Source organism: Hevea brasiliensis, chromosome 12 (genome assembly GCF_030052815.1).
Source record: "Hevea brasiliensis isolate MT/VB/25A 57/8 chromosome 12, ASM3005281v1, whole genome shotgun sequence".
In the NCBI taxonomy this organism is placed as follows: Eukaryota; Viridiplantae; Streptophyta; class Magnoliopsida; order Malpighiales; family Euphorbiaceae; genus Hevea; species Hevea brasiliensis.
The window spans coordinates 45,046,674-45,067,536 of NC_079504.1; the positions used below are offsets into that span (position 1 = coordinate 45,046,674).

General features: G+C 34.9%; 1 protein-coding gene across 1 annotated transcript in view; it reads right to left on the minus strand.

Annotated features, from left to right (window-relative positions):
* LOC110631873 (uncharacterized) overlaps window positions 1–20,442 on the minus strand; it is a 33,481-nt gene extending 13,039 nt beyond the window's left edge. Inside the window, exons 1-12 of the mRNA XM_021779869.2 lie at window positions 20,327–20,442; window positions 20,141–20,253; window positions 19,950–20,025; window positions 19,714–19,856; window positions 19,048–19,134; window positions 17,725–17,808; window positions 11,808–12,015; window positions 9,323–9,408; window positions 8,927–9,158; window positions 8,578–8,701; window positions 8,332–8,468; window positions 7,765–7,873 (exon numbers count right to left, since the gene is read on the minus strand). Coding sequence (XP_021635561.2) covers window positions 7,765–7,873; window positions 8,332–8,468; window positions 8,578–8,701; window positions 8,927–9,158; window positions 9,323–9,408; window positions 11,808–12,015; window positions 17,725–17,808; window positions 19,048–19,134; window positions 19,714–19,856; window positions 19,950–20,025; window positions 20,141–20,253; window positions 20,327–20,344 — 1,417 coding nt within the window. The 5' untranslated portion in view covers window positions 20,345–20,442. The remainder of the gene's footprint in view (window positions 1–7,764; window positions 7,874–8,331; window positions 8,469–8,577; window positions 8,702–8,926; window positions 9,159–9,322; window positions 9,409–11,807; window positions 12,016–17,724; window positions 17,809–19,047; window positions 19,135–19,713; window positions 19,857–19,949; window positions 20,026–20,140; window positions 20,254–20,326) is intronic.
* Between the last annotated feature and the right edge of the window lie 421 nt (window positions 20,443–20,863).

The following is a 20,863-nucleotide window of genomic DNA, read 5'->3' on the forward strand; positions in this document are numbered from 1 at the left end:
AGAGTCAATAAACGGGCTTCATACCCTTTTGAGGTAGTTCATTCTGATGTTTGGGGTCCTTGTTACATCTAAAGGATTTCGTTATTTTGTTACTTTTGTTGATGATTACTCTCGTTACACAGTTATATTTAATGAAGAATCGTTCTGAGTTGTTTTCTATCTTTTGTGCCTTTTGTAATGAAATCAAAACTCAATTTAATATTTCTGTGCGCATATTAAGAAGTGACAATGTCAAAGAATACTTTTCAGCACAATTTCAGCCTTATATGATACAAAATGTCATTCTTCATCAGTCTTCATGTGTGGATACCCCATCCCAAAATGGCGTGGCCGAAAGAAAAAATCGGCATCTTTTTGAGGTAACTCGTGCTCTTCTTTTTCATATAAAAGTACCTAAAAACTTTTGGGCGAATGCAATTTCTACGGCATGTTTTTTGATCAATCGCATGCCGTCTTTTGTCCTTAATGGGGATATTCCTTATACTGCTTTGTTTTCTACAAAATCTTTATTCCCTGTTGAACCCCGAATTTTTTGTTGTACCTGTTTTGTGCGTGATGTTCGTCCACAGGTTACTAAATTGGATCCAAAATCTCTCAAATGTGTCTTCCTTGGGTACTCCCGGCTCCAAAAAGGGTACCGTTGTTTCTCTCCTACTCTTAATTGTTATCTTGTTTTTGCAGATGTCACATTTTTTTAGTCCACTCCATTTTTCCTCCATCATCTGTGTATGAGAGTCAGGGGGAGGAGGATGATCTCTTAATATATACTGTCCAACCAATGTCTAGTCCTCTCCCACAGCCTGTTCCTTCTGTCTCTAGACCTACTCGACCTCCCGTTGTTCATGTTTATTCTAGGAGATTGGAGATTGGAGATTGGAGATTCCTGACTCAGATCCTCCACCAGCTACTTCGTTGGGAGATCCTGTACCTCATACTGATCATGATTCTGATCTAGACTTACCCATTGCTCTTCATAAAGGTAAACGTTCATGTACTTACCCTATCTCTTCTTTTGTTTCTTATAATCAATTGTCTTCTTGTTCTCGGTGTTTTGTTACTTCTTTAGACTCTGTTCTCATCCTGGCTGGTGTGATGCTATGAAAGAGAAAATGGAGGCTTTAGATGCTAATGGTACATGGGAACTATTGCCTTTGCCTACTGGTAAGAAAGCTATTGGTTGCAAATGGGTATTTACAGTAAAAGTAAATCCTGATGGTTCTGTGGCTAGGTTAAAAGCACGCCTTGTAGCAAAAGAATATGCTCAGACATATGGGGTTGATTACTCTGATACTTTTTCTCCTGTAGCTAAACTTACTTATATTCGCTTGTTTATCTCTTTAGCAGCTACATATGATTGGCCCCTGCATCAATTGGATATCAATAATGCTTTCCTTCATGGTGATCTTCAGGAGAAGGTGTATATGGAGCAACCACTTAGGTTTGTTGCTCAGGGGGAGTTGAGTAAAGTTTGTAGTCTTCGAAAGTCTCTTTATGGCTTGAAACAAAGTCCTAGGGCATGATTTGGGAGATTCAGTGAAGCAGTACAGAATTTGGTATGCAAAAGAGTAAGTGTGATCACTGGTATTTTATAGGCAATGAGGCTGGTCTAATTCTCTTGGTAATCTATGTGGACGACATTGTCATCACCGGGAGTGACTCTATTTCATCTCTTAAAACCTTCCTCCAAACTGGACCAAAGACTTGAGATTGTTAAAGTATTTCTTGGGTATCGAAGTTATGAGAAGTAAGAAGGGTATTTTTTGTCTCAAAGAAAATATGTCCTCGATCTATTGTGAGACAGGAAAATTAGGTGCTAAGCCTTGTAGCGCACCAATGACTCCAACTTTACAGGATAATGAGTTGTTTGAAGATCTAGAGAGGAGATTGGTAGGAAAAATTGAACTACCTTACGCCACTCGTCGACATTGCTTATGCCGTTAGTGTGGTAAGTCGGTTTATGTCTTCCCCAGTTGCTCATTGGGAAGCCTTGGAACAAATCTTGTGTTATCGAAGGCGCTCGGGAAGAGGTTTGCTATATGGTAATCATGGACATTTGAATGTTGAATGTTTTTCAAATGCGATCTAAGATTGTGGAGGTCAACTCTTGGATATTGCATTTTTATTGGAGTAAATTTGGTGTCTTGGAGAAGCAAGAAGCAGAGTGTAGTTTCTCGATCTAGTGCTGAATCCGAATACAAAGCCATGGCACAATCAGTATGTGAGGTAATGTGGATACTTCAATTACTAGATGAGACAGTTTTAAGACCTCCGAAATTGTGGTGTGATAATCAAGTGCTCTTCATATTGCTTCTAATCCGGTGTTTCATGAGCGGACCAAACATATTGAGATTGATTGTCACTTTATTTGTGAAAAGATTCAACAGATCATCTCAACAGGACACATCAAACGGAGAGCGATTAGGAGATATTTTCACAAAAGCTCAATGGAGCTAGGATTGACTACATTTGTAACAAGTTGGGCATGATTAACATCTATGCTCCAACTTGAGGGAAGTGTTATGGAAAGTCAATCACTATGTTATGGAAAGTCAATCACTATATTATTTCTCTGTATATTACGTATTCTTATTTAGGATTTCTTATTTAGGATTTCTTCCTAATTAGTAGAACACAATTATAGGAATTAATTGTATATATATACCCATGTCTGATTAATTGAAATCATAAGAATTATCTCTTTCTACAAATACAACTTAAAATTTTGAGGAAATTAACTTAAGACATGACTTCAAAACATGAGAGACCTTGGCTGCCGATCGGCGTTTCGATCCGATCAACATCGCCATGTCGCCTCAACCCCTCATTCCACCACTGTGTCTTGTTGCACGATCCGATACCATTAAAGGACTTCAAGTTTGGCTCTCGGATCCTATTTGGGTATTTGCTTGATTTGTGATTTTAGGCTATTTCTTTGCTATAAGCACTTTGGATTAGCGTTTGTTAGTTTTCTTTGTCTCAACAAATGGCGGACAATAAGAATGTTATTTACGATGTGATTAGGTGATGACTAAGATCACGGAACACAAACTTAATGGTTCGAATTACAGGAGTGGAGTAAGAAGTTAGGGTCTATTTGCGTAGCATTGATAAGGATGATCACCTTACTAAAGATCCACCCACTGATGATACACGACAAACTTGGCTAAGGGAGGATGCTCGGTTGTTTTTGCAGCTTCGGAACTCAATTCATAGTGAGATAATTAGTTTAATTAATCACTATGAATTTGTTAAGGAATTGATGAATTACTAAGATTTTCTGTATTCTGGTAGAGGGAATATCTCCCGTATTTATGATGTTTGTAAGGCATTCTACCGTGTTGAGAAAGAGGATAAGTCTCTCACGGCTTATTTTATGGATTTTAAACGGGTATATGAGGAACTTAATGTATTATTGCCTTTTAGTCCTGATGTGAAAGTTCAGCAGGCCCAACGGGAGCAAGGTCATTATGAGTTTTCTTGCAGGCCTTCCTTGAGTATGAGGCCATTAAATCTCAGATTCTCTCCAGTTCTGAGATTTCCTCTTTGCATGAAATGTTCACACGGGTCCTTCGTACAGAGAGTACTCAATCTTCACAGCCTGCCAGTAGTGCTCTTATTAGCCGTACTCCAAATGGACAACAGGCTAATAGAAGAGGAAGTAGAAGAGGAATTACAGGCAACAGAAATAATCAGCGTAATGGAGAGGCTAGTTCTAATCAGGACTCAAGAGGAGTCATTTGTTATTATTGCCATGCGCCTGGCCATACAAAATATAATTGTCCGCAACCGGAGGAAAAATCAACGATCACGGATGGCAAATATGACAGAGAATTCTCTGATATCTTCCTTTGAGAAAACTATTTTGGTATCTGCAAAGGATTTTGCACAATTTTTCCAGTATTAGGCATCTCTAAAGCCTACCAGTTCCCCTGTCACTGTGATCGCTGAGTCAGGTAAATCCACTACATGCCTTGTGTCTTCTTCATCCAAATGGGTTATTGATTCTGGTGTGACAGATCACATGACAGGTAATTCTAGTCTTCTATACTTTTGGTCTAATCTCACTTCCTCTTGTTACTTTGTTGATGGTTCTACTTCTTGTGTCATGGGGTCTGGAATTGCGAACCCGACTTCGTCAATTTCTTTGTCTTCTGTTTTGTGTCTACCAAAATTCTCTTTTAATCTACTTTCTATTAGTAAACTTACTCGTACCTTAAATTGCTTTGTTTTCTTTTTTCCTGACTAGTGTTTGTTTCAGGATCTTACGACGAAGCAGATTATTTGTAGAGGACGCGAGTCAGGTGGTCTCTACATTCTGAAAAATCATGTACCGCGATCGCTTGTTTACTCGGTACCTTAACACCTCTTGAAGCTCATTGTAGATTGGGTCATCCTTCTTTGTCTACCATGAAGAAAGCGTGTCCTCAATTTGATCTTTATCGATACTAGAATGTGAGTCGTATCGGTTGCAAAACATCATCGTTTGCCTTACGTGTCTAGAGTCAATAAACGGGCTTCATCCTTTTGAGGTAGTTCATTACGATGTTTGGGGTCCTTGTTACATTACATCTAAAACTGGATTTAGTTATTTTGTTACTTTTATTAATGATTACTCTCGTGTTACCTGGTTATATTTAATGAAGAATCGTTCTGAGTTGTTTTCTATCTTTTGTGCCTTTTGTAATGAAATCAAAACTCAATTTAATATTTCTGTGCGCATATTAAGAAGTGACAATATCAAAGAATACTTTTCAGCACAATTTCAGCCTTATATGATACAAAATGTCATTCTTCATCAGTCTTCATGTGTGGATACCCCATCCCAAAATGGCGTGGCCGAAAGAAAAAATCGGCATCTTTTTGAGGTAACTCGTACTCTTCTTTTTCATATAAAAGTACCTAAAAACTTTTGGACGAATGCAATTTCTACGGCATGTTTTTTGATCAATCGCATGCCGTCTTCTGTCCTTAATGGGGATATTCCTTATACTGCTTTGTTTTCTACAAAATCTTTATTCCCTGTTGAACCCCGAATTTTTGGTTGTACCTGTTTTGTGCGTGATGTTCGTCCACAGGTTATTAAATTGGATCCAAAATCTCTCAAATGTGTCTTCCTTGGGTACTCCCGGCTCCAAAAAGGGTACCGTTGTTTCTCTCCTACTCTTAATTGTTATCTTGTTTTTGCAGATGTCACATTTTTTTAGTCCACTCCATTTTTCCTCCATCATCTGTGTATGAGAGTCAGGGGGAGGAGGATGATCTCTTAATATATACTGTCCAACCAATGTCTAGTCCTCTCCCACAGCCTGTTCCTTCTGTCTCTAGACCTACTCGACCTCCCGTTGTTCATGTTTATTCTAGGAGATTGGAGATTGGAGATTGGAGATTCCTGACTCAGATCCTCCACCAGCTACTTCGTTGGGAGATCCTGTACCTCATACTGATCATGATTCTGATCTAGACTTACCCATTGCTCTTCATAAAGGTAAACGTTCATTTACTTACCCTATCTCTTCTTTTGTTTCTTATAATCAATTGTCTTCTTGTTCTCGGTGTTTTGTTACTTCTTTAGACTCTGTTCCCATCCCTAATACTGTTGGTGAGGCACTGTCTCATCCTGGCTGGTGTGATGCTATGAAAGAGAAAATGGAGGCTTTAGATGCTAATGGTACATGGGAACTATTGCCTTTGCCTACTGGTAAGAAAGCTATTGATTGCAAATAGGTATTCTGATAAAAGTAAATCCTGATGGTTCTGTGGCTAGGTTAAAAGCACGCCTTATAGCAAAAGGATATGCTCAGACATATGGGGTTGATTACTCTGATACTTTTTCTCCTGTAGCTAAACTTACTTATATTCGCTTGTTTATCTCTTTAGCAGCTACATATGATTGGCCCCTGCATCAATTGGATATCAATAATGCTTTCCTTCATGGTGATCTTCAGGAGAAGGTGTATATGGAGCAACCACTTAGGTTTGTTGCTCAGGGGGAGTTGAGTAAAGTTTGTAGGCTTCGAAAGTCTCTTTATGGCTTGAAACAAAGTCCTAGGGCATGATTTGGGAGATTCAGTGAAGCAGTACAGGAATTTGGTATGCAAAAGAGTAAGTGTGATCACTCAGTATTTTATAGGCAATCTGAGGCTGGTCTAATTCTCTTGGTAATCTATGTGGACGACATTGTCATCACTGGGAGTGACTCTGCAGGTATTTCATCTCTTAAAACCTTCCTCCAAACTCAGTTTCAGACCAAAGACTTGAGATTGTTAAAGTATTTCTTGGGTATCGAAGTTATGAGAAGTAAGAAGGGTATTTTTTTGTCTCAAAGAAAATATGTCCTCGATCTATTGACAGAGACAGGAAAATTAGGTGCTAAGCCTTGTAGCGCACCAATGACTCCAACTTTACAACTGTTAGCAGGGGATAATGAGTTGTTTGAAGATCCAGAGAGATACAGGAGATTGGTAGGAAAATTGAACTACCTTACAGTCACTCGTCCTGACATTGCTTATGCCGTTAGTGTGGTAAGTCAGTTTATGTCTTCCCCAACTGTTGCTCATTGGGAAGCCTTGGAACAAATCTTGTGTTATCTGAAGGGCGCTCCAGGAAGAGGTTTGCTATATGGTAATCATGGACATTTGAATGTTGAATGTTTTTCAAATGCCGACTGGACTGGATCTAAGATTGACAGGAGGTCAACTACTGGATATTGCATTTTTATTGGAGTAAATTTGGTGTCTTGGAGAAGCAAGAAGCAGAGTGTAGTTTCTCGATCTAGTGCTGAATCCGAATACAAAGCCATGGCACAATCAGTATGTGAGGTAATGTGGATACTTCAATTACTAGATGAGACAGGTTTTAAGACCTCCCTGCCTGCGAAATTGTGGTGTGATAATCAAGCTGCTCTTCATATTGCTTCTAATCCGGTGTTTCATGAGCGGACCAAACATATTGAGATTGATTGTCACTTTATTTGTGAAAAGATTCAACAACAGATCATCTCAACAGGACACATCAAAACTGGAGAGCAGTTAGGAGATATTTTCACAAAAGCTCTGAATGGAGCTAGGATTGACTACATTTGTAACAAGTTGGGCATGATTAACATCTATGCTCCAACTTGAGGGAGAGTGTTATGGAAAGTCAATCACTATGTTATGGAAAGTCAATCACTATATTATTTCTCTGTATATTCTGTATTCTTATTTAGGATTTCTTATTTAGGATTTCTTCCTAATTAGTAGAACACAATTATAGGAATCAATTGTATATATATACCCATGTACAGATTAATTGAAATCATAAGAATTATCTCTTTCTACAAATACAACTTAAAATTTTGAGGAAATTAACTTAAGACATGACTTCAAAAACATGAGAAAAATAGAAACATACAGAAGAAAATATTTCTCGATATTATGTACCACAATATAGTAACTTTAGTGTAACGGTAAAGTTACTCTGTTTGTGATTTAGAGGTCATGGGTCCGAGCCACAGAAACACCCTCTTTGCAAAGCAGGGGCAAGGTTGCATACATCAACCCTCCCCAATCCCACAAGTGTGGGATGCTCCATGCACCGAGTCACTCATCATGTATTACAACAAGGCTTCACAAAGTATAAGACCATGGAGTTGGTGAACCAAACCACAATTATTGGCTCAACAATTCATACAACCAATAATTCATAGCACCAGGCAACCATAAATGACATGCATGTAATTTAGAATGATTATAACTAAATTTTCAAATAAATCACTTAAGGTACCATGAGAGATCAATTGATAAGCCAATGATTTCCACCAATTTGAAGAGTAGCTTTTCCCAAGTCCATGAAGTGGAAGCTTGTCAAAATGCACATCAAGAATTTTTTTTGCCTACAATCCACATTGAAAGACAACATCCACAAACAACCATGTAAGAATGGGGAAGATAAATTAAAAATGAATGATGGCTTAAGCTAAAATTCAATAGATTCAAACAATATTTTGAATTCCACTCATTTATGAGCAAGTTAACAATTTTCTCTATAACAATTTACTGCTTCCCATATCACTAAGGCAAAAACTTTAATCTTCTCCATCCCCAGCCACCATCATGAAGAAGCAAAGTAGACAGGGTAATATTGGCCTTAGTAGAAATGTTTCTTTCTTAATTTTTCCTTGACCAGCCTGGAATTGAATGTAGGGAATAAAATAAATATATGTGCTACTTTTAAGCCATTTAATAAATTGAAAAAGGAAAAGAAAAGCATGCATTTAGTATCAACAATCAATTTCCTTATGATGAATAATCACAAAAAAGTACTAGCTATTTTCAATAAATAATAACTTACTCGAGACCCACGAAGAACGTCTATAGGCATATTGAGACCCCATTTACCCCTACATGATTGAATGCAAGCCATCAAAAGAAACGCTTCCCTTGACAGGTCGCGTTCCTTCTTTGAGAACCTACAATTATCACAATTTCCTGCAAAAACAATGCAAATAAACTAAATTGATAAGCATAACAAGGGGTAGAAAATTTTAAGCCAGTCTAGTAAAAATAACAAATTAAAGTATCCAAGTGAAAGCTAAACCACAATTGTCAGCTGAAACATGTTCTCCAAAGTAATCAAGCAAGAACTTTCTTCTACAAGTTGCCAATATGCAATACTTTTGTGCAATCATCAATGACTCCACAACAGCTTTTCTCTGATTTTCCTAGTGAATCGCAGTGTGAAATTAATTCCAAAAAGATAGGAAAGAAAAAAAAAAAAGGGAATTACTACAACTTTTTTTATGGAAGAACATGAACAACACAGAAATTCTCAAATGTTTGGTTAGATAATAAATTAGTGTAGTAATTTTGATAAGAAAAATCATTTTAATAAGCCAAAGCAAAAAAAATTCAACTAGTTTCTTAAGAGAAGAAGCAAATTCACTTACTGTTTTCAATTCTCCACAGTAGAAGTCAGCTTTCGTAAAGTCACTTCCTGTATAATAAAGCCAACAGACAGAAGCTATACCGTCTCTTCCGCATCGTCCACTCTCCTGATAATAGGACTCTAGACTCTTTGGGCAACCATAATGTATCACTTGCCTTATGTCCGGCTTATCAATGCCCATCCCAAAAGCAATAGTGGCAACCATGACATGTAGTTCATCTCTTATAAATGACCTTAAGAAGAAAAAAGCTCACTTAAGCATGTAAAGATCAATTCCTCATAAGATAACAATGGGAGAAAGAAGGTATAGGGTATAATATAACACTCAACAATTATTAATCACAAGGAAGACAACTAGAATCGCTACTCCAAAAATGCATAGTTTAGTGGTGAACACCTATGGGACTCCTCACGAGCTTTGCTGCTCATTTTGCCATGGTATATTCCAGTCTTAATTCCTATCTCCTGAAGTGACTTGAAAATCTGGAGAAAAATATATGATGACAAGAATATGTATCAAAGTTAGTCAAACAATGCACAATAATAAATTGGTAGCAATTTCTAAAAAGAATTCAAATGATGGTCACATCATACAGGAGGGAAAATAAAAACATTAAAAATAGGTCAAACTGTAAAAAAAGCTAAACCTTTACCGGAATTGTCAATTTTGGCCTTTTTTTTTTTGTCAATTTTGACTCAATTCAAAATTTAGTATTTATTTTGGCTAGACTTTAAAATTGGGGAATTCTAGTATTGATGTGGCAGTCTAGTTAGCATATTTTGTCATATTTAAATTGAAGAACCCACCTAGCTAATCATTGATAAACCCATGGCTAGTGGATTGAAGAAAAAACGTAGTCATTTTTTTATTTTTTATTTTTTCTTTCCATCCATTACCTAAATGATGCACTTTCAAGTTTCAATGGGCAACTAAGGCTATGTTAAACAACAACACTAAAATGGGTTCTCCCATCTTCTACTCTTTCCATTCCTCTAACTATAACAGAGACATCAATAAGCAATCCAGGTAATGCTAACCGCACCATTTGTATCTATGGTGGAGGAACTTCTTTTTACTAGCCTGAATTCTTTCTTATCGATTCTATTATACATGAGATTTCCCAGTCACTGATTAATATCTGAAAGCTTGACCAGGTACATCTCCTTAGTCCCATTTGGGATTGCAGGTAGATTGCTTATCCACAAGACTCCTTCCACCCTTCCTGCAACACTAGACTTATGCTCTGTTTTTTTGAAACAGGGTAGAACATAGTATAAAAAACATGTCAACCAGAAACCGTTTGGCAGAATCAAATCGACACAAAATCTTATAGACTTACTAATTACTAATATAGGATAAGATGGTAAAAAACTATTCCCTTTTCTTAATAGCCAGTACCAATCACCCAACCTAGAGTGAAGACAATTTCTATCCAATACAGATCCAATTTTAAGTTTTAACCAAATGCCACTCTCTGTTTCATTTGTGTTTTCCATGATATGAAGCTAAGGTTTGGGTGAAGCCTTGGCTTAATTTCAAAGAACTACAGAAGTTCAAACACGCCGGTGATGTTGACGATGGTGCAGCCTTGGCTTAATTTCAAAGCCTTGGTCCTACTATTTTAAACTATTTCTCTTTGATGATACGTATATGTCGTTGTCTGTGCTTTTATAATTTTTTTTTTTTAAAAAGCAATTAAATTGTTAAAGCAACATTTGAAATAAAGGTGGCTTTGGGATTCTACCTTTGAACTATTAATATAAAAATTAGTGTACTACTACTATACTTAAATAAATATTCAAGTAGAACTGATCAAATATACAAACCTCCTGTTTCATTGCCAATGCAACAATAGATGATAATGGAAAAGGTTTACAAGAAACTAAGTTCTAACATTCAGAACTTCTACCTCTGAACTATTAGCAATTCATGGCTCACAAAACTTGAAAGATTACCCTGTTAAGTGGATCACTAAATAAACTACAACATATAATATTGATATTTCACATGCTAGGATGAAGTTAGTGCAGCTTTCTAGAGAGTAATAGTATTTATACAAACCCACAACAAAAAGGAGTGAGAAAACGACTCCGTTATTCTTTCCTCCCAAAGCACCGTTCAGTCCACTAACCATGGGTTTATACATGGTTAGTTAGGTGGGTCCCACAATTTAAATATAATAAATTTTGCTGATAGAGCTGCCTCATTAGCACTAGAATTCCCCAATTTTGAAGGTTGGCCAAAATAAACACTCAAGTTTGAAATTAGGCCAAAATTGACTAAGAAAAAAAATTGGCCAAAATTGACAATTTGTGCAAAGGTTTGACTTTTTTTTACAGTTTGGCCTCAAAATAACGTGATGCAGTATTAGAAGAAGAATCAACTTAGGATACTTAGGAATTTTATTCATTGTTAAATTAGGAAGTTTAAGAGTTTTATTATTTAAGAATTCTATTATTAGGTTTATTATTATTTTTCTCATTTATTTTATTTAGGATTTCTAAATAGTATTTCATTTGGGTTACAAAAACTATACAAATAGGCATAGGTTTTCTATCATTTAATAGATTTGACTATTATGATATTATTGACAATTGAGAATTAATAAACTTGGACAATTTCTATCTTTAAAGAAATTCTTTGTTCTTGAGAATTTGTTTCTCTTGATCTTTGGTCTCCTTTTGTTCTACATGATTTTGGTATTAGAACTTGTTTTACATCACAATATCTCTTGGAACGATGTTCTTTTAAACTTGAAAATGGGCGTCAAGTTTTGAGTTTTTTGAAGATATGCATGCCGTTTCCTAAGCAAAGAAACTAACTTCAAATTAAGGAATACAAGATTTAATAATTAGAAGATGAAAAAGAAAAAAAAATGCACCTGTTCAACATCTTTTATTGTTGTGCAGTAAACAATAGTTGACCCACCATTCCCTGCAAATTTTGAAATTTCTTGAACAAGCTCGTTCATAAAAAGTGTACCACGATTGAAATGTTTGACACCATAGAAGAGATTTTTTCGGTCAAATGAGCCAACAGCCACATAAGGATCGTTCATTCTTAGGGAATTGATGATGTCGATTCTAACCCTGAACTCATGCATAAAGAATAGGCAAAATCAAAACTATTATTTCCAAATATATCTTACAAGAACTATTGAAGTCATATCAAAGTAATATGTTGACAACTATGGGTTACGTTAGGTGGATTCTTGTATTAGTGTCTACTTTATAGCTATTGTTCTTGTATAATTATTTTTTATTTTAAAATTATTGCACATGTAGGTAGAGGTGAGCAGAATTTGGTTCAAATCACAAAAAATGACCGAACCAATTTAATTAAGAAATTCTATTTGATTTTTAAATTTAAGAAATTCGATATGTTTGGTTCAGTTTTTTGAGAAAAATATAATAAAACTGAATCAACTAATTCGCTTTTTATATTAATTGTTATTAGGTCCAAAATTAGTGTTAAAAATAACTGAAATTAGATATGAAACGAGTCCAAAATAACCCCAAAAAGCCCAAGATGAAGCTCAAACCGACAAATCAAACTAAATCAAACCAAACTGAACCAGTTCAATTCGTTTCAATTTGGTTTTCTCCATAAGTTAGTTTGGTTCGGTTTGTTATACTATAAATTTTGATTTATTCGGTTTTTCAGATCAAACCGAACCAACCGATGCTCACCCATATACATAAGCAAGGCTGTAGATCACAGAGATGTATGAGTTATTTTTCTGTTCCCTTTCTTTCTCTCTATTATTTTTTTTTTCTTTTAATTTACATGATATTAGAACTTTTGCCCTAGATTGTTGCGAACTAAGGAGAAATTGATTCTCAAAGCCAATTACAGTCTATTGTCCCTTTAGGACATACTTTTGCTGCCTTTCTTTGGCCTCTAGAAAAAGTGTTATTTCTCTATTCTAATCAAAGATGGCGAAAGAGAAAAGCTCTCAGGCCACTACTAAAAGTAGTGGAGTTAAAGTTGGATTTCTGGACGACAATCCTTTGTGCGTATTAGTCCTATGAAGCTAGATGGAACCAATTACCTTGCTTGGTCAGGGTCATGTTTATTGTTCATTCAAGACACAGGTTTGTTGATTATGTTATAAGAGATAAGCCAAAAGAAGATTTTATTGATCCAACAATCAATCAATGGGAATCTAAAAACTATTTTATCATGTCATGACTTATCAACTCAATGCAACCACAAATTTCTCAAGGATATTTATTACTGAATATAACTCAAAAAACTTAAAGCTCAAACCTATTCCCAGATTGGTAATGATGCTGAGATTAATGAGCTACGAAATAAGGAGCATGAGACCAGACAAGAAGAGATGACTATAGTGCAACATTTTGTTGAATTGAAAGGTCTATGGCAAGAATTAGACTATTACTGAGATTTTCAAGCTACATGTTCTGAAGATGCTTCTAAATTCTAGAAATTGATAGAGGAGTGTGTTTATGATTTTCTTGCTATTTTAAATATGGAATGTGACTAGATTTGGTTCAGATACATTGCAAGGATCCTTTATCTTCCTCGAGACAAGCTCATTCTTATGTCCAACAGGAGGAAAGATGAAAAAGTGCAATGATACACACTGTCTCTGTATACAAAGTAGGGCCAGTCACTAACACCTTTCGTGAACAACCAATAGACAGTAACTAGGGTTCATCAAACAAAAATAACTTAAAATGTTATTATTGTAGTAAACCAAGGCATACTAGAGAGAATCATTGGAAGACACATGGCAGACCAATTAGGGGTTGTGAGTTAGCATATGCATGATCCTCAATATACCATACATACGCTGTAAGTATTGTGAGTCAGTGTGGTGTATGGTTTTGTGAGTCATGCTTATGTACAATGCATGGAAACATCAGGTAGGAGCGTTTCTCTATTCCAAAAATGTTTCCCTGCCGGAAATGTAAGGACACAACAAGGAAATGTCTCCAGGCCATGTCTATAATTTCAAGAAATCGAAAACGTGTTTCCAAATTAAAAAAAAAAAACCCTAAAATCAAATCGCATCATGTCATAAGGATGTGCAATACTTAGGTTAAAACAAAGCAAATTGCGCTGCAAGGAATAAGAAGAAGAAGAAGACGAGGAGGAGGAGTACCTACTGGATGGCAAGGCGGCGACAAGACAATTGGAGGAGTGATGATAGAGGGCAACTTGGTTCAAGTATGCATCGCGATGCTTTGCTCCTTCCCCATTGATACTTTGCTCGCTTCCCCATGTTCTGTTTCTTTTTTTTTCTTTCAAGAATCTTGTGATATATATGATATACAGATCGATACCCAAATTTCCTCCTATTTGAAGACTTTTTTTACATAAATAATTATTAATTTTATTTATTCAATTTTCACTATATTTTGAGAACTTTGACCCTTTGTACAACATCTCAAAATTAATTTTACTATTCTATATATTTGTTATTTCAATTATTTATAATCATAAATATATAAATAGTCTAATTAATTAAATTAAGTAATTAATTTAGATATGTATTAATTATTTTATATTGAAAAATATTCAAAAGCAAATTATTATTTTGTATTATTTAATTTAGACATAAGTTATGTATCAATTATTTTGTGTTAATTAATTTAGGCATGTATTAATTGTTAATTAATTTATTTAAAAATTGAATTGATTGTATAAAGTTGTAATTTTTTTTTCTTTTTGATAGGACAATATTTGGACTTTATTTATTGTCGAACATCTTTTATGATATATATATATATATATATATATATATATATATATATATTACCCATAAATAAAGTCCTCCTCCTTTCTTCTTCTTCTTCTTCTTCTTCTTCTTCTTCTTCTTCTTCTTCTTCTTCTTCCTTGCGGTGCGATTTGCCTTGTTTTAACCTAAGTATTGCACATCCTTACGACACAGCATGATTTGATTTTAGGTTTTTTTTTTTTTTTGTTGGAGAAGCGTTTCCTATTTCTTGAAATTACGGACACATCCTAGAGACGTTTCCGTGTCGTGTTCTCATGTTTTCGATAGGGAAACATTTTCGGAACGGGGAAATGCTCCCACCTAACGTTTCCGCGCATCATAGGTTAGAAGGGGGAATCAAACATTATATTGTGATAACAAGACTGCAATTAGCATTGCTCACAATCTATTTTAGCATTACAAAACAATGCACATTGATTGATCAACATTTCATCAAGGAAAAGATAAATTGTTAGATTCTGGATAATTCGTATAGGCTTTTAGAAAATCAGCTAGCTAATGTTTTAACTAAAGGACTTGGCAATAAGTCCTTTCATGTTTTGGTTGTAAGATGGGCATGCAAGATATCTATGCACCATCTTAAAGGGAAGTACTAACAGTTGTGGGATATGTTAGGTGCATTCCTATTTTAGGTGGATTCCTGTAGTATAGTCTATTTTGTAGCCTATTTTATAATTGTTATCCATGTATAGCTATTTTTCCTATTTTAGAATTCTTGTACATATAGGCAAGATTATAAATCACAGAGATGTATGTGAGAGTTATTTTTCTTTTCCCTTTCTTTCTCTACTTTTTTTCTTATTTACAACACAATATAAACATGAACAGTCACACATATGCCATAGGACTTGCCACTTCATCAATGGTGGGTATGTGCCTCATAACATGGATACAATCATTTATGCATTGGAAATTATCACACCTAGAACAAATATATAATGGAACATAAATAGTAAAATGAAAAAAAAAAAGATAAAGTAATGTAATAAAACTATAACATATGAGGTACTGCTTCTATCTTGTAACATTTACGACTAAGATGACATGATACACAAGTAATTTCCACAAAATTTTGATTAATATATAAGAAGATAAAAAGAGGTTTATTAATAATCCTGCAATGGGGACAAATGACAATAAAATAGGTGATAATAACAACAATTTCTTGCTCTCTATTGGATGTATCAAGTTATGCTTCTAAATGTATTAAGGGATTGAATCCAACTATATGCAAAAATAATATTGTCAAGGTAAGGTATCCATGCATACCAGATTTTTGTATATATTGAGGAGAGCAAGGGAGGAAGGGAATGAACATTTGTTACAACAATGAGCAGTCATTGCACCTTTCTTCGCATTACTATGCTCAAATTAGTCAAACATAGAAAGGTGGTCCAAAACAAGCTAATGTAAGTAATATAAAATAGGAAGTTCAGAATTTTATTTAAGAATTTTAATTATTCTAGAATTAAGAAATTTAAAAAGTTTTTATTGTTTAGGAATTTTATTATTATTAGGTCTATTATTTTCTAATTTATCTTATTTAGTATTCCTAATTAGAGTTGAATTAGGATTTCTATTCTTAATTTGATTAGAGTTGTAAGCTCTATAATAGAGCTAATTTTCTATTATTCAGCAACTTTGGATTATGATTATTAATGAGATTAAATAAAATTATTGAGAATTAGTTTTCTTTTTCAAGGATTGGTCCTTATTTTGTCCTTTGTTCTTAGCTGTTCCACATCAGTAAGTTTTGAAATTATGCTTTTCCATTTTCTGAATATCACCAAGATATTAAGAGTAGAGGGAGGGAGGGGGGGGGGGGGGGGGGGTTGTGGTTTGTGTGGTGGTTGAGGGTGTTGGTGGGAGCATTCAAGTCTTAAGGCCTAAAAGGAATGGAAATTTAGGGAATGCACTCCCTATGGCTACAAATCATGTTCATAAAAAACCACGATCAAAATCAAAGATGGCCATTTAGGAAAATAGTTTTCAAAGAAGCAAAGCACATAATGCTACAAAATGCAGTAAGGCCTAGGCTCAAGACAAAAGCGCACTTCTTAATGATGTGAGGTACACATTTATCACAATGTGTATAAATATATAAATAATTTTTTTAAAAAGCTTTTTAGTAAAAATTGAATGAAAACATATCCAAAATTTCTACAATAAAACACGAATACTACAAAGAAATTAACCACCAAAACTAGTTCAAGATGGGCTATATGGCAAAAAAATAATGGAAATACAAGCTACCATCAAACAAGTATAATGTTAAAGCCCAATGAATGGTCGAAAAAAAGGGGAAAAAATATAATCACCACTAAGCATTGTATAGTTCAATTTCAACAAATAAACATCAATGCATACAAGTGTACTAATTGAGCCAATCTTGCAATCAACATAAATCCATCTCTTCTAAATTAGTCTCATCTATAATTTCTAATGAAATATCCCCAAACCTAGAAACACTTTTGTTTGGCACTATTTTAGATTGTCAACATGATTAAAAAGGAGAAAGGCAACTTTGAATTTAAGATTAGAAGGCCGTATCATATTATTATATTTACATATTAAAGATTAGTTAATGCAATTGCACATATCTAATTGAATAACTAGTACCATCCAATGGTTAAAACTTAAAAAGCAACTCTAAAAGGCATAAATAAAAATAAGCAACATACCAATAAAACCAACCAAAAGCAAGTAAAATAAACAAATAAATAAACATAAAACTTCTCATGTGCAAGCCAACTAGCTAAGGTGCGTGACAGGTATGGAGCCTAACTACAGAACGCCTCAAGATAAATGACCTAGGGCTTGGGCAATTGAGGAACTTGAAGTGTGCCCTTTGAAAACTATGGTTAAGAATCAAGAGAATCATACATATCACAAATGCAATAAATTAGGGGGAAAAAAAGGGTCAAATGGCTACCTTCAATTCTCCCTTTCCCATACAGCCAAAGGCATAAAGAAGATGAATAATAAATGATAATCTCAATTTTCAAATAAATAAACAAATAAAAGAGGGGGATACTTTTCTGTTGCAGTTGCAGTTAAGCCAACGAATGGAACATCCAAGAGAATATTGCGTAACTTGTCTAATTGCTTGTATTCCACCCTGACAAACAAAAAGAAAATGGAGTTTTCCTCCAAAATCAGCAATTCAAACAAAAAGTACAAGAGCAATTGTTACAAGTACTAAAAATAAAATATATATCATTATGAATCTCTTCCCAAAAAAGCTTTTTAACTTCCATTTGAGAATATGGTTGAACACCAGTGCATTGAATGTTATGCTTATTTTGAGGCATTCAGGTCTTAATGTTTGTGCAACATGCTGATCACTGATTGAACTACAAGACTCATAAGAAAGGAGGTGACTGAAGGTTGACAAGTGATGCCAGGCAAACAATATTTTGGGCCTTCAAGGAATGTATTACTACTGTAGACAAGACATTGTAAAGGAACATGTTACTCTCAAAAGTAACGTATGTTATGCCATTTTTCCTTATAAAAGATTGGATAAAGTCATTTGGTAATCAATGTTGAACAAGTTTTGGAAGCTTGGTCAGGATTGTACAGGTTGATGGGACTTTGATTTCTTCCATCTTTTCAGCAAAAACTATTAAAATGGTAGCTAAGCTCAAAACGACAGCACATTAAACTCAAACGTAAGGTATGTTAGGCTGATATTCCCTATAAAAGATTGCATAGTCATTTAGTAATCCAGGTAGAGCAAGTTTTGGAGGCTTGGTACAGGATGGTACAGGTTGACTGTACTGTTGCTTCTCCATCTTTATGGAAAACAGCCAAAAACCACCAACATGGTAACTAACCTCAACATTGTTAAAAGAGGTTTAAGACTTGCATGGTAACTAGGATAATCCCATTCCGAGGAGGCTCTTCAACAGCTCAAAGTGCTTGTAGCAGCTCTAAAGCATATAAACTTAGAAGATATTTGGCAACTGCTTTGCTACTTGCATTGAATTGGCACCTCAAGCTATAGATCATTTGCTGAAGGAAACAAATATGCAGAATGCCAAGATGGGCTTGAGATCAGCATCTTTTGAGTTTGGCCAACTGACTTTAGAATGATTTAGCTAGACATTGCATGTCAGGGCTTGGGATATAGCCCCAACCCCCCAGCCCCCCATGCCCACCTTCCTTTTGTCTCCCCCTTTCTCTCTTTCCTTTGTCCAATTGCCCTAAACCCAAACATACATAGGACCATGCATACATAAATAATAAACTGGCACAAATGTTCAGTTTTCCCTTTAAAGGTTAGAACCTGCATAATTGGAAAATAGGACTACAATAACTTGTTTCAAAACAATATAGAAATAATGCATTTAATAACCTGAAATCATGGCCCCATTCTGATATACAATGTGCCTCGTCAACGGCAAGCAGACAAATTCCAACCTCTAGCAATTTTGACCAGAAGCTACAGAAATGAAATGAAAATGATAACAGCATTTCATCTCAAGATGATGGATGGAAAAGGGAGGCAAAGCATTGCGCAATCATTTTCAATTCAAAAGAAGTAGCAGAACATAAATAGGTCACCACTTTCCAGACATAGATATCACACAGTTCATACTATGTACAGTCATCTGCATTCATTAGACTTTCTCCATGGTGATGATAAATGTCATTATTTCAAGAAAAAAAAATATCAAACAAATAATCATAAGAAAGGCACAAAAAGGTACTTATAAATACTCAAGTAAACAATGTTTGTACCACAAAAAGAAAGAAAAAAGTTAAATTTTGTAGGACTTTTAAATTCATTAAGCCTATATGTTGCCACCCACAAAAGGAAGTTTATGAGGAGGAAATGAAAGGATGAAAGCAAAAATATTAACCGAGAAGAATCCAAAAAAAAAAAAAAATGCAATTTATAAATATTTGTAATTTATAAGATGCTAATAAATGCATCAAACATGAAATTGCATGCATGATAGTATCTTGCATCTCTATTTCAATAGGCACCATGTAAAAGCAACGGCTACAAATATGATACCTGACAGGAAGTAAACATGCCTTTTCAGGAGTCATGAATAATAAATGAAAATGACCACTTTGAGCTAAATTATGGACAGAGTGATCACTCTGACCAGTTCCAAGATATTCAGCTTTGATTCCCCTTTGTTTCAAAGCCATCACCTGGAAAAGCATTGGCAGGTCCCAACTCAAAATTTAAAATAATTAAACAAATGGAAGTAAATCACACACACATATAAACAGAATAGAAAGTACCTGGTCTTGCATCAAAGATACAAGAGGGCTTATGACTATGGCAGTCTTTCCCACAAGCAAAGGAGGAACCTGGTAGCTGTTAACAAAAACAAACATGTAACAGAAACAGAGGAAAGAGAGAGAAGGAAAAAAGCAAAATAGCTTTCTGGGAAACCAAACATAAAAACGAAAAAGGGATAAGTGGATTTTACCACAAAGACTTTCCACTGCCAGTGGCCATGACGACCAGACAATCCCTTCTCTCAAGAATTTTCTCGATCACCTCCTTCTGGTATGGCCGAAACCCAGAATACCCAAAAAATTTCTGCAATCAAAAAATTTAACCATCCATAAATACTATCATTTAGTTCAACAAAATCGTACGATTCGATTCAAACCTTGAGAGTGGATATCATTTCTTCGCTTGAGACGAGTCCCTACAAGTTACAACCGGCCCCTGTCCCAAAGGCAAGAGAAAGATATACAGACCCCAATCCCACCACAACCATTTCCCGCTCTTTTTCCTCTACCGGGCGCCATGGACCAAAGCCTATAGCCCCTTTACCTAAAGCCCAAATCTGGGGGCCAGCTTGAGGCCCGTCAATATTGAATCCATTTCTGTATCAATTCTCTCTCTCTCTCTCTCTCTCTCTCTCTCTCTGCGAGTAAATGCATAAACTAAGCATAATTATAATTTCTGTTATTCACTTTTTAAGTAGCTAAATACTTTTAAATTAAAAATAAAAATTAAATTTTAATTATTTTCGTACAATGTATAATTTTTAATATTATAAAAAATTATTAATAAGATATAAACAGTGAAATCACTTTTTAAATAATTTAACATAATTTTTTAAATTGATTTGATTCCAATTACGGTTTAAATTCAATATTTCACTCTTTGAAAATCAACCTCACATAATTTTAAAAAAAAA